This window comes from Heteronotia binoei, chromosome 1 (genome assembly GCF_032191835.1).
Source record: "Heteronotia binoei isolate CCM8104 ecotype False Entrance Well chromosome 1, APGP_CSIRO_Hbin_v1, whole genome shotgun sequence".
NCBI classification, from domain to species: Eukaryota; Metazoa; Chordata; class Lepidosauria; order Squamata; family Gekkonidae; genus Heteronotia; species Heteronotia binoei.
Genome location: NC_083223.1, coordinates 199,394,832 through 199,408,736, shown reverse-complemented (window position 1 = coordinate 199,408,736; position 13,905 = coordinate 199,394,832). Strand labels below are relative to the sequence as shown.

At 42.0% G+C, this 13,905-nt stretch overlaps 1 protein-coding gene across 12 annotated transcripts in view; it reads right to left on the bottom strand.

Annotated features, from left to right (window-relative positions):
* Positions 1–835: 835 nt before the first annotated feature.
* EPRS1 (glutamyl-prolyl-tRNA synthetase 1) overlaps positions 836–13,905 on the bottom strand; it is an 85,975-nt gene continuing 72,905 nt past the window's right edge. For all 12 annotated transcript variants that reach the window (XM_060246375.1, XM_060246419.1, XM_060246411.1 and 9 more), the window contains 7 exons: positions 12,641–12,796; positions 12,357–12,554; positions 11,615–11,788; positions 9,892–10,052; positions 8,296–8,374; positions 1,851–1,915; positions 836–1,197 (listed from right to left, as the gene is read on the bottom strand). In XM_060246375.1, the coding sequence (XP_060102358.1) occupies positions 1,047–1,197; positions 1,851–1,915; positions 8,296–8,374; positions 9,892–10,052; positions 11,615–11,788; positions 12,357–12,554; positions 12,641–12,796 (984 nt within the window). In that variant the 3' untranslated portion in view covers positions 836–1,046. The remainder of the gene's footprint in view (positions 1,198–1,850; positions 1,916–8,295; positions 8,375–9,891; positions 10,053–11,614; positions 11,789–12,356; positions 12,555–12,640; positions 12,797–13,905) is intronic.

Sequence of the window (13,905 nt, the reverse complement as noted above, 5' to 3'; positions counted from 1 at the left end):
CCTCTTTGTATGCCAGTAAATATTCTATAACATTAGAAAAGGAAATCCTTATTGGTAAGCATGATGGATACATGAGAGATATGCTTGTCTCCAGCTTCCCAAAGAGTCGTTTCCACTATATTTGCATACATAGCTTCCCCCCCCCCCCCACTTTCTGGACAATATTTAAAAAAAAAAAAACCACTTCTGAACAATTGGCTTAGACTGGGGTATAGGACTGCACGGTAACAGAAGTGTGTGTGTGAATTGATGCTTTACTATCTACAACATCCTACTATCTACAACATTTATTCATCAGTACCATAGAGGTCAGCTGCTCTGTGATATATTATATCCTCCCCACTTGTTATTTTTCTAAGCAACAATGTAAACTCTGTTGGCCATGGATCATTTTTACTCCCAACTGAACAGAACAAGAAAGTGAAATGAATATGTAAGGTGAAGTTCACAAAATTGTATTCTCTCCCTGGTATCCTTACTGTTTTATTCCTACAAGGTCAAAGAGAGTTTAATGACGTATAAGGGATTTTTTTTTTCTTTGCAGTTGATGCAATGGTCAGTGAAATCCATTTTTTAAAATTACTCTGTCTTACCCTGGGGATCAATTTGACTGCCACACCAGATTAATAAATACATAATTTGTTCAGATGAGGATTTAAAGTGCCACCAAATCCTTTTACCTGCATAACTGATGCTGTTAGCCGCCCTGAGCCTGCTCCGGCGGGGAGGGCGGGATACAAATAAAAAATTTTAAAAAAAAATTAACTGCCAACTTTGTGTATACATGATCTAACACAAGCATGTATCCTCCAACATCAGTAAAAAGCCAAAAAACAGCTGACAATACATATTTATTATTAGAGATGTTGTATACAGAAAAATCTGTGCATTACTGTGAGTCTGACTGACTGAAGGGATATGACACCATATGGCTTTATTAATCGTTGTTCTGAAAAGTAACAAAAGTTGATAGCATCTTGGAATATTTCAGTCTTATTTTAAAAAGTTGAGCACTCAAAAGGCAAGGAATATTTTCAGCTAGAAGCTTAGTAACTACGACCAAAGAGGGTGTAGAACTTGGCAGGTTTCTTTCCACAGACACATTTCTCTCCATTCTGCAGCAAACGGAGAGGTTTGAAGGGAATACAGAGACTTTTTGCTCCCATGGATGGAGCACCTGGCTCAAGGTCTTGTTCTCTGAAACACAAAGTAGGTTTTGTTGAATTACCAGCTGTCTGAAATAACAATACTTAGAAGTTGTGAGCTAGGATATAGGTATATGCCCTGTGGTATATTATATCCTCCCCATTTATTATTTTTCTAGATAGTCCTATACCCCAGTCTAAGCCAAGCACAAGGGATGAAGATTAACAAGGGGTGGGGCAGAGAATCTGTTGCTCATTTGTGGGAATGCTGCACAAAGTGGTTTTGTGGCTGATGAGCTACAATCCATGCTTGTGCAGGCCAGTTACTGAGGTCAGCAATTCAAGTAAGTTTTAAATGGAAATGTTTTTCCACTTATGAATCACAGAACCTTTCACACTTTATTGCAGATTACACCTCATGTGACATGGAAATTCTCTATCACTGTTCTTCTTTCATAAGCCTAGTACAAATATCCCTTCCTATTCCCTTTCTAAGACAGATCACATGGCCTTGTGAGCTGATCTTTCAGAGTAGGAGCCACCTCCACAGGGCACTGTGTTATGTAAACCTTTGAGAAATGCCATTGCAACTGTTAAGAATATAGTATAAATGGTACAGCTTAATGTATAAATGTATAAATTTATGTTTTATAATGTATAAATTTATGTTTTATGAATCCTGTTTATCTTTTACATTTTTTTTACCTGGCAGTGGTTTTCTTGATCCAATCCTCACAGTCTATTTCACCACAGAATGGAATTTGCACAATCTGAGAAGGCAAGAAAATCCAACCCAGTCAGGATTCATAAGGTGGGAAACATTGAAAAAAATAAACAATTTAAACATGGTTAAAGTTATAAAATTATATTAAAAACGCATAAACTGGCAGCACTAGAACACTAAACAATTGGCTTCCATTGTTCAGGATTAGTCCATGTATAATACCAGTTTGGTGTAGTGGTTAAGTGTGCAGACTCTTATCTGGGAGAGCCTGGTTTGATTCCCCACTCCTCCACTTGCACCTGCTGGAATGGTCTTGGGTCAGCCATAGTTATCGCAGAACTTGTATTTAAAAGGGCAGCTGCTGTGAGAGCCCTCTCAGCCCCACCCACCTCACAGGATGTTTGTTGTGGGGGAGGAAGATAAAGGAGATTGTGAGCTGCTCTGAGACTCTTGAGTGGAAGGCAGAATATAAATCCAATGTCATCATCGTTGTCTTCTTAACCCAGCATAGCCTTTCCCAGTATTAAGAACAGTCTGATGGGATTTTTAATGCACATTGGGGAGGAATAGTAAATCTCCCATTTGTGGTAAATCTTGATAAAACATTACGCAAAAATTAAAGGATGTGAAATGACATAATATTACCACTTTGAAATTGAAGAGGCAAACACATCTTTGAGTTTTTCTACAGTGAATGATACAAAGACAATTTTCTTTTTTTATTTCCCAATCCAGTTTCTTAAGTTAGATGTTCTCACCTAAAGAACAATTTCCAAGCAACAGTTCCCCGCCTCCCCGATATTTAATCACTGGTACCCACATCAAGCTCTTAAGAAATGGAGAGGTTAGCAACTTAAATTGGAGTTTATGCCTGGTATTTAACACTGAGGAGCAGAAGGAGACATTTCTTTGCATTGAACTGCCACTTTCTCACTTTGCTCTATAAATCTCTCCATTTTCATGTATTTTAACAGGGCAAGTGGAAAAGAAAGAAATTACAATAACATGAAGGAGACGTGTTAAAGACATGTATGGGTAAAGTGGACAATGGCCAAAGCATTATGCACACTCATATGTCCATTTTATCATTCTATATATGTATACACTCTGTAAAGGTTTCAAATGGTTTCAAGTGGTTTTATCATGTATGTTTTTAATTGTTAGCCATCTTGGTGGTCCTTGTGAGGGCAGAAAGGCAGGATATACATTCTGCACAAAACATAACTGCAGCACAGGTTACCGGTCCAAATTTTGAAAAGTAAAGCTAAATTATACTGCTTAAAAAGTTTAAAATGGCAAAGGGGGGAGGAATTAGAAAAGTAGTGCTGGGTATTTCATTCTCCCCCTCTTTACCACTGCTCAACCTCACCTGGCTCTTTGTCCTGCGGGGGATGGCAGAGATCTGGGCAAAACAGAATCCCTTCACCCTACAATGCATTCATCTCCTGCCTATTTGTGTGTTATAACAATGCAACAAGTGCATGTTTTAGAATCTATGTAATCATTTTTATTTATTTAAATTTCTATCCCACCCTCCCCGCCAAGGCAGGCTCAGGGTGGCGTACAGGGCCAACATCCTTGATGTGACCCACCCTGAGCCTGTCTTGGGAAGGGCAAAGATCCTTTTCCCTCCTCATATACTCCTCAGTACTGGGTCTCATGCTCTTTAACTTGTTCATAAATGATTTGGAGTTGAGAGTAAGCAGTGAAGTGGCCAAGTTTGCAGATGACACTACATTGTTCAGGGTGGTGAGAAGCAGAGAGGATTGTGAGGCACTCAAAAGGGATCTGTTGAGGCTGGGTGAGTGGGCGTCAACGTGGCAGATGAGGTTCAATGTGGCCAAGTGCAAAGTAATGCACATTGGGGCCAAGAATCCCAGCTGCAAATACAAGTTGATAGGGTGTGAACTGGCAGAGACTGACCAAGAGAGAGATCTTGGGGTCGTGGTAGATAACTCATTGATAATGTCAAGACAGTGTGCGATTGCAATAAAAAAGGCCAACGCCATGCTGGGAATTATTAGGAAGGGAATTGAAAACAAATCAGCCAGTATCATAATGCCCCTGTATAAATCGATGGTGCAGTCTCATTTGGAATACTGTGTGCAATTCTGGTCACCGCACTTCAAAAAGGATATTATAGCATTGGAAAAAGTGCAAAAAAGGGCAACTAGAATTATTAAAGGTTTAGAACACTTTCCCTATGAAGAAAGGTTAAAACGCTTGGGGCTCTTTAGCTTGGAGAAACGTCGACTGTGGGGTGACATGATAGAGGTTTACAAGATTAGGCATGGGATGGAGAAGGTGGAGAAAGAAGTACTTTTCTCCCTTTCTCACAATACAAGAACTCATGGGCATTCAATGAAATTGCTGAGCAGTCAGGTTAGAACGGATAAAAGGAGGTACTTCTTCACCCAAAGGGTGATTACCGTGTGGAATTCACTGCCACAGGAGGTGGTGGTGGCTACAAGCATAGACAGCTTCAAGAGGGGGTTAGATAAAAATATGTTCTTATATCAGAGTAGACATGTGTTACAGTGTATAAGTGCTGCATGAGGACTGACTTTCTGATTTAATAATACATGAAACCCTAATGCATTTCTTTTAAATACGTAGTTTTAAAAGCGATTTTGAACTCAAGTCTCTCTTTCCAAAATCCAGTCAGTAGCTATTTTAGCTGTAGTGTTGTATATTTTCCCTGGCACTTCCGATTTAGACTGGCCTAAATTCTGAGCCCCACATGGTTTCTGAGGCATATGCAGGGCTCAGTTGGAGTGTGGGTCTGAGGAAATGACAGATGGGGTTACTCCTTCTGTTCTTCAATCCAGCAGTATGTGAGTGCTGGGAGTTCTTGAACTTCAGGTGACTGTGTTCACATTTCAATAAAGATGTTTGCTACACTGTTTGCTTTCCAAGTTATAAAAGCTTTACAATCATTTGGTGCACTTGAAATTTGACAGAAACCAAATCCAGACAGTACATTTAGCACGTAGGATTAATTCTCACAATTCAGCATGGTTTGAGTGACCAACAGCACAATCTGGGGTGAGGGGATCGAGTACAGAAGTGCTTAGGAAGCCAACCAACCTTTCTGTCAGCGTATGTCCAGATACACCAGTGTAAGTGCCACAGCCATTTCATTGCTCTTCGGTGCCAGTAAAGCCCCACAGCAGCTGCCTGTTGGCGCAACTGAGCTGTAGATTTCTGTGCTGGCATAGCCGAGGGTGGTTTTGGGGGCATAGCCAGTGTTAGTTGGCTCCCTGAGCCCTTTCTGCCTGGTAAAGCCCCCTGCCAGAGGCAGAAAATTATGCCAACAAAAACCATGACATAGCCTGTAGAAGCCAACTGAACTAAAAAATCAAGTATCTTTCCCCCCAAACACACACTGCAGCCATGCCAATTGGGCTCAGAGGAGCTCAGGATGCTACTACAGCCTTAGCCAATCACCACCCTCCCCCTCCTCAGCAGCCAATTGTGCCCCCCCCTTACAAAAACTTCAGCCAGACCATCATACAACTCAGTACTTAGGGTTTGCAGCTCAAGACTTACCTCAGAGTTCCCTGCTGTGCAGATAAGCAGCAAGAGAGGACACTCAGCACTACAGGAGAACACTTAGCACTAACACCCAAAGAGGAGAGCAAAGTCCATACTGTGTGGATGACCTCTCCCATTTCAGAACCCTACCAGGTACCCATCTTTAGAGGCTGGACTCAAAGGGGCAACCGCATACGTAAGCAAGGGCAAGGATCCCAAACCTGCTTCCCCATTAGCCTTGCCTGAAACTGGGTGCCACAACAGCACTTCCTGCACTCAAGCCCAGCACTGAGTTTGTGCAGGGGTGGCGCAAGCCATGGCCTCACAGCACCATTGTCCCTGACACGTCATGGGAAAAGATCCCAGGAAAGTTTCCCAGATCTGCGGTGGGGGGGTGGGGAGAGGGGAGAGGAATGTTCTGTCGTTTGCCTGTTTTGCATCCTCAGCAGAGGACAGGACCTGTTGTTGGGGAGAGGGTCTGGCAGCTGCCCCACTGTATGCCGTGTACCATTTTGCCAGGCAACCCTTTGATTCCATTTCCTTGCAGAATCAGAGCCTCAAGCCACAGCTGCTGCTGTGGATAGCTCACCAGTAATCCCTGAGGATTTCAACATAGGACCAGTGAGTTCAATTCAGATGGTACGATCATGTGCCTCGGGGTGGGGGGGGGGGTGTCATGGCAAAGCCCCCCTCTCATGGGACTGCATTTGTGGACCCTGTCAGGACAATACATCCATGGCTAAGCCCCACATGGCACTCGTGACTGCTTACCATGGCTGCATGGATCTCTGTTTTGCTTTCCTGCAGGTGAAGATCCAACAGACTTGTGAGTATGGCAAGTCCTGCCTCCCCCACCCCATTCTGTTCAATCTGCTGTCCCAGCCCTCTGCTTGGAGTGGAGCACTGCAGCTGGCCAGCCCTGCCAAGTTCCACCTGCAATGCCATCCCACATAGATGCATGCCATGCCACAGATCCTCAGTCCTCCTCCCTATGGTCCCAGGGAGGCAGCAAATGGAGTCTTCACATCTCATCATGGTTTGCAGTTCAATAAAATCTGTTGTGCCACAACCATGTCTGTCTGCTTGGTTTTGACTATATGACAGGAGCTCGACACGCCTCCCTGCCCCACCTGTGACTAAGAGAGAGGGCTCTCAGGTGGCTGCGGATGGTTCTGTAGGTGTCACTCGTCATAGTAAACTGCCAACATAGAGGCAGCCCAGCAGCACCTCCAAAGCTGACCTAACAACAGGTTCCCTCCCTTATCTCGCAAGCTGCTGTGTGAAGGGGAAGAGCCAGAGGGTAGTCTGGGTGAAGGAGTATCCCTGAGATGGATGCTGGATTCCACCCCTAGCCACATGACTAAGTGGCCCTGTCCTTCACAGTGCTACCACCTCCACACAATATCTCCACTGACCATAGTGGTGCAGTTGCTACAGATGTTACCCTGGTTAACTGCTAACCAACAATGTCTTCTGGCTGCCTATAATTTATCCCCATAGGGAAAGTACTAGCGCCACCATAGTTAGGTAGTGGCTGGCTACTGTGATACAGGTGCTGCACAGGATTGCTCTGCAAGTTTAATTCTGATTAACAAAAGCTTAAATTTATAAAAGAAAAATCGCAATCAAAGTTTCTTAAGTGCACAATAATAAATGCAGTTTTTCCTTTTCACTCAATAAATGTATGCCAAGGTACTCAAGTTTACAAAACATACTTAGGTAATTTCATCTGCCTAATATAGTTAAATAACAATCAAGTATTTAAACTGTACCGAAACTGTACTTAAACAATTTAAACTGTAACAAATAAGGAAATGGATGCTATTAACAAAAGGCACTCACCCCAAATACTGTAATGAATTTTAATAAATAATGTTATGCCAATGGAAAGTTTGTGTCCAAATCCTCCAGGGAGCTTTACTGGTAGCATCAGATCATATGGAAATCCCTCCCTGGTGTAGTATGTGTAGACACCCTGACAACCCAGACTCTCAGGCACTGGGTAGAAAATACCCTGGTCCCAAAGCTAAGTTTATTTCAAGAAGCAAAGCAACAGCATGCTTAGACTTTATCAGTACACTGTAAAGTAGTCATTTATCCTGAAGATGATATGGAGGAACGCAATTTGCTCCCCCCTCCCAAAAAAGTCAATGCCACTGTAAAATCAGTAGCATTAACATAAACTAGCAGCTAGGCTTAAACTGCTCCCATGACAACCTGTAACACTCCAACGCTATTAGAGTGCTTCATAAACCCAGTAACCTCTTGCCATACAAAATCTCCACATGTACTTGATACCTTCTGTTTTAATCAGATAAAACAAATTACTTGACGCACACAATGTGTTCTTTGAACTCTCACACTACTTATATTGTTGGGTAATCATTTTATAGTTATTCATACTGGAACAATTACAATATATAATCAGCTACAAGTATTTATGTCTGGTATGGTCACGGTAACATTGGTTGACAACAGGAGTCTAATGATTTAGGAGCAATTATTCCGTCTTTTCTTTTGCAAATGTTATTTAAAACCATGAAGCAAAAATCCTAGCTTAATTCATACATTACTTCTGTGCTATGGCTTTCACCACTAACTTGTTGCAGTGACTCATCTTGTTTGCTGCACTGCGAATATACGGATGCTTCTCATATGGATGGCCCCTAGGCTAGTATCAGCCAGCATGAAATTTACCCATGTGTGGTAGAAGAGCTCATGTGAGCCAGCCTTAAAGGGAAATTTTTGAAGCAGTGCATAGTGCTACAAATATGATTGCGAAGTTTTATGCCTGTAAAAACCACTGAAGGCAGTGTGCATGCACATGGCTTCAACACTAGTTTAACATCTGTAAATGAGAACAAGATTCCAGACATATTTAAAACTTCTTACCTTCCCTGAATCAAGCTCCCTCTGAAACTCTTCCATTGTGTTGGCTGCCACCATGTGGTTTTTAAGGTCTTCCAAAGCTCTAAAGGAGAAGAAATTCAATCAGGGTATACAGAGACATGAATTTACTAAAATATTTTCTTCAGAACCAAGTCTGTAATGTAAGTCGACCATGCAAAGAGTTGAATTTTAACAATCATAAAGATATTCTATTTTACTACAAACAAAAGGTTTTTTGCAAAATGGATTCGGTCTATGTTATACTTATACTACTCTGCTCTTGACTGATTGCTTGTGTGTCTCCTTGGCCTGTATTCAGATATTCAATGAACAAACAGCCAACATTCTAAATTGTAGCATGGCACACCACAGTTCCATACATCGAGGAGGTTTGAATGATGAACCCAATAGTCTATTAGCTTAAACTGTAATAATCCAGAGATCAATATGCATGCACTGAATGCAGCCAAATAAAAAGTTTATTACCAAGAACTGTGCTTGAATTAATTCTCTATTCAATTTTCATAATGTTACAAATACAAGTTGATGGGGTGTGAACTGGCAGAGGCTGACCAAGAGAGAGATCTTGGGGTCGTGGTAGATAACTCACTGAAAATGTCAAGACAGTGTACGATTGCAATAAAAAAGTTCAACGCCATGCTGGGAATTATTAGGAAGGGAAGTGAAAACAAATCAGCCAGTATTATTATTTATTTATTTATTAGATTTATATCCCGCCCTCCCCACCGAAACAGGCTCAGGGCAGCTCACAAGACGCTTCTCATATGGATACATTCTCATACGTATCATAATGCCCCTGTACAAATTGATGATGTGACCTCATTTGGAGTACTGTGTACAGTCCTGATTACCACACCTCAAAAAAGATATTATAGCATTGGAAAAAGTGCAGAAAAGGTCAACTAGAATTATTAAAGGATTGGAACAGTTTCCCTATGAAGAAAAGTTAAAACGCTTGTGGCTCTTTAGCTTGGAGAAATGTCAACTGAGGGGTGACATGATAGAGGTTTACAAGATTATGCATGGGATAGAGAAGGCGGAGAAAGAAGTACTGTTCTCCCTTTCTCACAATACAAGAACTCGTGGACATTCAATGAAATTGCTGAGCAGTCGGGTTAAAACTGATAAAAGGAAGTACTTCTTCACCCAAAGGGTGATTAACACATGGAATTCACTGCCACAGGAGGTGGTGACGGCTGCAAGCATAGCCAGCTTCAAGAGGGGATTGGATAAACATATGGAGCAGAGGTCCATCAGTGGCTATTAGCCACAATGTATTGATGGAACTCTCTGTCTGGGGCAGTGATGCTCTGCATTCTTGCAGCTTGTGGGGGGGAGGGCAACAGTGGGAGGGCTTCTAGTGTCCTGGCCCTGCTGGCAGACCTCCTGATGATGCCTGGTTTTTTGGCCATTGGCCAACATGGCTTCTTATGTTCTTATGTTTTGGATGATGGGCCTTTGGCCAACATGGCTTCTTATGTTCTTACTGCACCTTTGGAACCCAATGACAGGATGACTGCAAAGTATGAAATTTGTGTTTTATAATAATCATAGAAGATGGCTTGCTCCAGGTCTAACCTGTTATAAAGATTATTGTGGATCTCTTCCAGAATATGTCTGAGTTGGTCCACTGCTTCACCTTCAGTAAAAGTCATCTTCTCTCCTGTGTCTCTTCTGACAGCTACAAACTGACAATTTTTCATATCTCTTGGTCCAACTTCAAGCCTCACTGGCACACCCTAGAAGTAAAGAAGGTCACAAAATGAGTTTTGTATACCTTTTTGTGTTATGCAGATCACAAACAACATGTTCAGGGATTCATTTTGGTTACATTCAAAGCTCACAAAATTCCACCTGGCCAAAACTATGTAATACAAACAGGGGACCCATAAGGACTTGAAGGAGGGGCATCTCATTTTCCCCTCCCCTACTATATCTTCCTTCACTTTCTCCTTTTCCTGCTTCCTTCTCTCCTCCTTACTCATAAACTAACCTACTGTTATCACTCCTCCTACCTTTCCCTCCCCCTGGCAGCCTCATCCCAAGTAAACTGTGGCTGAGTTACATGGAGTTGACCACAGTGACAGGCTAGTTTGCATCAGGGACAGACCTGTGCTCAACCTCCCTAAACTATGCCCTCTTCCTCTCCTCCCAGCAGCCCCCATATCCTCATCTTTCTGTTTCCTTTTCTCCTTCCTATTCACCGACCAACCTACCTTTTATGTGCCCCCCTATTCATTTATGTGCCAGCTCTATTTATAACGTATTTACTTCATATATACCCCAAGTTTCTCTCCTATGAGGAATAAAAGCATCTCAGATCCTAATCTAAAAATCTATCCACTATACCACATTCACTTTTGTGAACCTGCTATTGTTGAACAATAGCAAACAGCAGACTTTGGTTAAGTCATGCCAGTTGTGTGGTAGTGAGACGCCTGTGGTTGTTGTCAGGCCTAGCCTTGATAAGTCCTCCCTCAGAGGCCAAAAGAGCCTTGCCATCTGCTTTTTACTGACAGAAGACTTGAAGGCTGGCAATATTGTTGTGGTTGCCTAGCAATGGCCACTGAGGGATTTCATTTCCTGAAGCCACAGGAGCTGCTTCTGTTGGGGCAGGTGTTAATACTCCTCAATATATTTTTTAGATTTCAGATTTTTCTGCAAATCTTGGGCTTTTCTCAGGTTTGTAGAAAGATCCATCTTGTCTGTTGAAGGCTCCAGTCTCTGAATTTAAGTATCCAGGAATAGAGCCATGCTGAGGATTAGAAATGATGATTTTTGTTTAACATGGTAAAGGGATTAAAGGTAATTTATCCCTGGGCAAAGTATGGAGAGATTATTTAAAAGTCTCTTTTAAAAATGTTGATAAGCCAGATCTACAGTCCCTATATTTTATCTGAGTGAGAAAAGTACCAGACTAATTAAGTTCTCACTGCACCAGCCCCTTCACCCATCCACCAAAAGAAATACTTTCCAAATAAAATGAAAAAACCAAAATCACATAACACCGCTTATTAAGACCAATCAAAATGTATGTACTTGTGTAATGTCAAGTTGCTTCTGACTTATGGCGACCCTATGAATTAATGACCTCCAAAACGTCCTATCGTTAAGACTTGCAAATGGCACACAATGTCATTTACCAATAGTTGCTTTATTAGGTTTCTCCACTAGAGGTCAGAATGGAGTAGATAACTGGTGACTCCTCCATTCTTCTACATCTGCTGCTGCTCCAAATTACAAGCAAACAAAAAGCCTGACAACAAGCAAATTATCAAAGAAAGCCAAACCGAACATTTACCTTAAGCTCCCAGTGATTGAATTTCCAGCCAGGTGAATAGTTTTCTCTCAAGTCAACACGTACACGGATGTTTGCACTGTGCAATCGCATTCGATATTCATTACACTTTGCCACCAGAGCTTCCCGATCTTCTTCCGAAAGTGCATTTGTGATACCGCAAGGAATAATCACAACCTGAATAATGATACAACGTTAATAAAATTAGGTACATTAATGGACATAACAGGGACTACAGCTTATGGGCAAACAGCAGAAATAAAACACACACCCTAGGGTGAGTTCATTTCAAATGGAGAAAGAGATTGCACGAGAACTGGTGTGGAGGCCATTGCCAGAAAACCTCTTTCTTGCTCGCAGCACCTATAACTGCATCCCATTCCACTCATGATGGCCCCCTGATCAGCAGGGGCAGCTTCTGCAGTGGTGTGAGGAGGAGAAGAGAGTTGCAGGAGGGAGGGTGAGAGATCCATTCTGTGAAGCCATTTCATTCAAGGTTCATTGGTTCCTGCCCATGACATATATATCAGGGGTGACGAACGGTAGCTCTCCAGATGTTTTTTGCATGCAGCTCCCATCAGCCCCAGCCATCAGCCATGCCGGCTGGGGCTGATGGGAGTTGTAGGCAAAAAACATCTGGAGAGCTACCACTGGCCACCCCTGATATATATCTATCATTCTATAAAATGGAAATATCAGCATGAGAAAAAAGGTGCATATTAGACTAACAGTTGATTTTACTCACTTGAACACAAGCTACTCTGGGTGGCAGCACCAAACCCATGTTATCTCCATGAATCATGGCCATCACACCAATGGTCCGAGTTGTGATGCCCCAAGAGTTCTGATAAGCAAACTGTTTCTCTCCTGGGATCCTGGGGTCTTCAAAAAAAATCTCAAACATCCTTGAAAAATTCTGTCCCAAGTGATGAGAGGTTGCTCCCTAAAAAAAAAACCCAACATAAAAAGCATAGATCTCTTCTTTCTGTACATTCATGAATGGTACACAATTTATGTATTCCTGCATACCTGGATAGCTCGCCCACTGGCAGATATAAATGCCTCTACAGTGGTTGTATAGTCTCCACCTGCAAATTTTTCTTTTTCTGTTTTTCTTCCTTTCACAACAGGGATTGCCAGAAGCTCTTCATATACTCTAGCATACAAATCAAGAATCTGCAACACCTGGAAGAAGTAATCAAAATCATTTAAAGGGTTAGAAGAAACTAAGTTATCCATGTAGTTTTGTGGCTCCAAAAATATTACTATAAAGTTTGATTGGGAAACAAGTAAGTACAATATTCCACAAACCCAGCTACCACTGATACATAAGGATTTGCTGTTATTACAGTATTAAGCTGTAGGAATGAGACCCAAGCCCCAGACAAAATCTAACGGAGATTCTGAGGAATGAAATTCTCAGTCACTTATCGGTCTGGTAGTTCAGTTCTACTGTTGCTTACAATGACGTTTCAAACATTAAGTAATTGCCATTATATTGCATATATATTGTATATATCTCTCTATATATACACATCTATATTGTATATATGTGTACATCTACATTTCTCTTTTATCTCTCCTTCAATGCCAATAAAAGTAACTGAACTGAAAGATGAGGTGAATTGCCCTTCTTGTATACAGCAGCCAGGAGTGGATTGGGGAGTGAAAATGACCCTGAAGCAAGCCAATCTAAGCAGCCACTGCTTTGTACTACAGGGCAGCACTGCAGGGCCACTAGCTCAGCCATTGCACCCTTTCTCAAAGAGGAAGCAGTGCTGAAGGAGGCAATTTGTCAGCTGATACCGACCGTCACTGCTACTTATGAATCCCAACCAAGTGGCTCCTTGAAGCACTGGCAGAGCTGCTGGAGTGTGGCTCTGTTTGCTCCTGGCCACCAGCAGCCCTCTATGGTAGTGGCCCACCAGAAAGCTTCCCTGTCAGTTAAACAGCCAGTTTACCCCATCATTCTATAAATCCATTGACTGCCCAAGTGCCAGTAATGACAAGGAAATACCAGCAGGCACTCAAAAGCAATTTTTGGGTGTACTACACCCTGGATGAGCAAAACCCACTATTATTCAACATTACATTTAAGTTTCAGTTTGAATTACTATTTGAAACTAAATAACAGTTACTAAAATAATTGAACATCCCCAAATCTTTTGAATATAGAAAGGCAACAAACCTTCGCAAACTGCTATGAGTCAGATCCCACACAGAGACAACTGAACAGAACCTCCTTGCCTTAGGCTTTCCACAGCTGACCCCAATCTCAAAAAATTCCCTGCTAA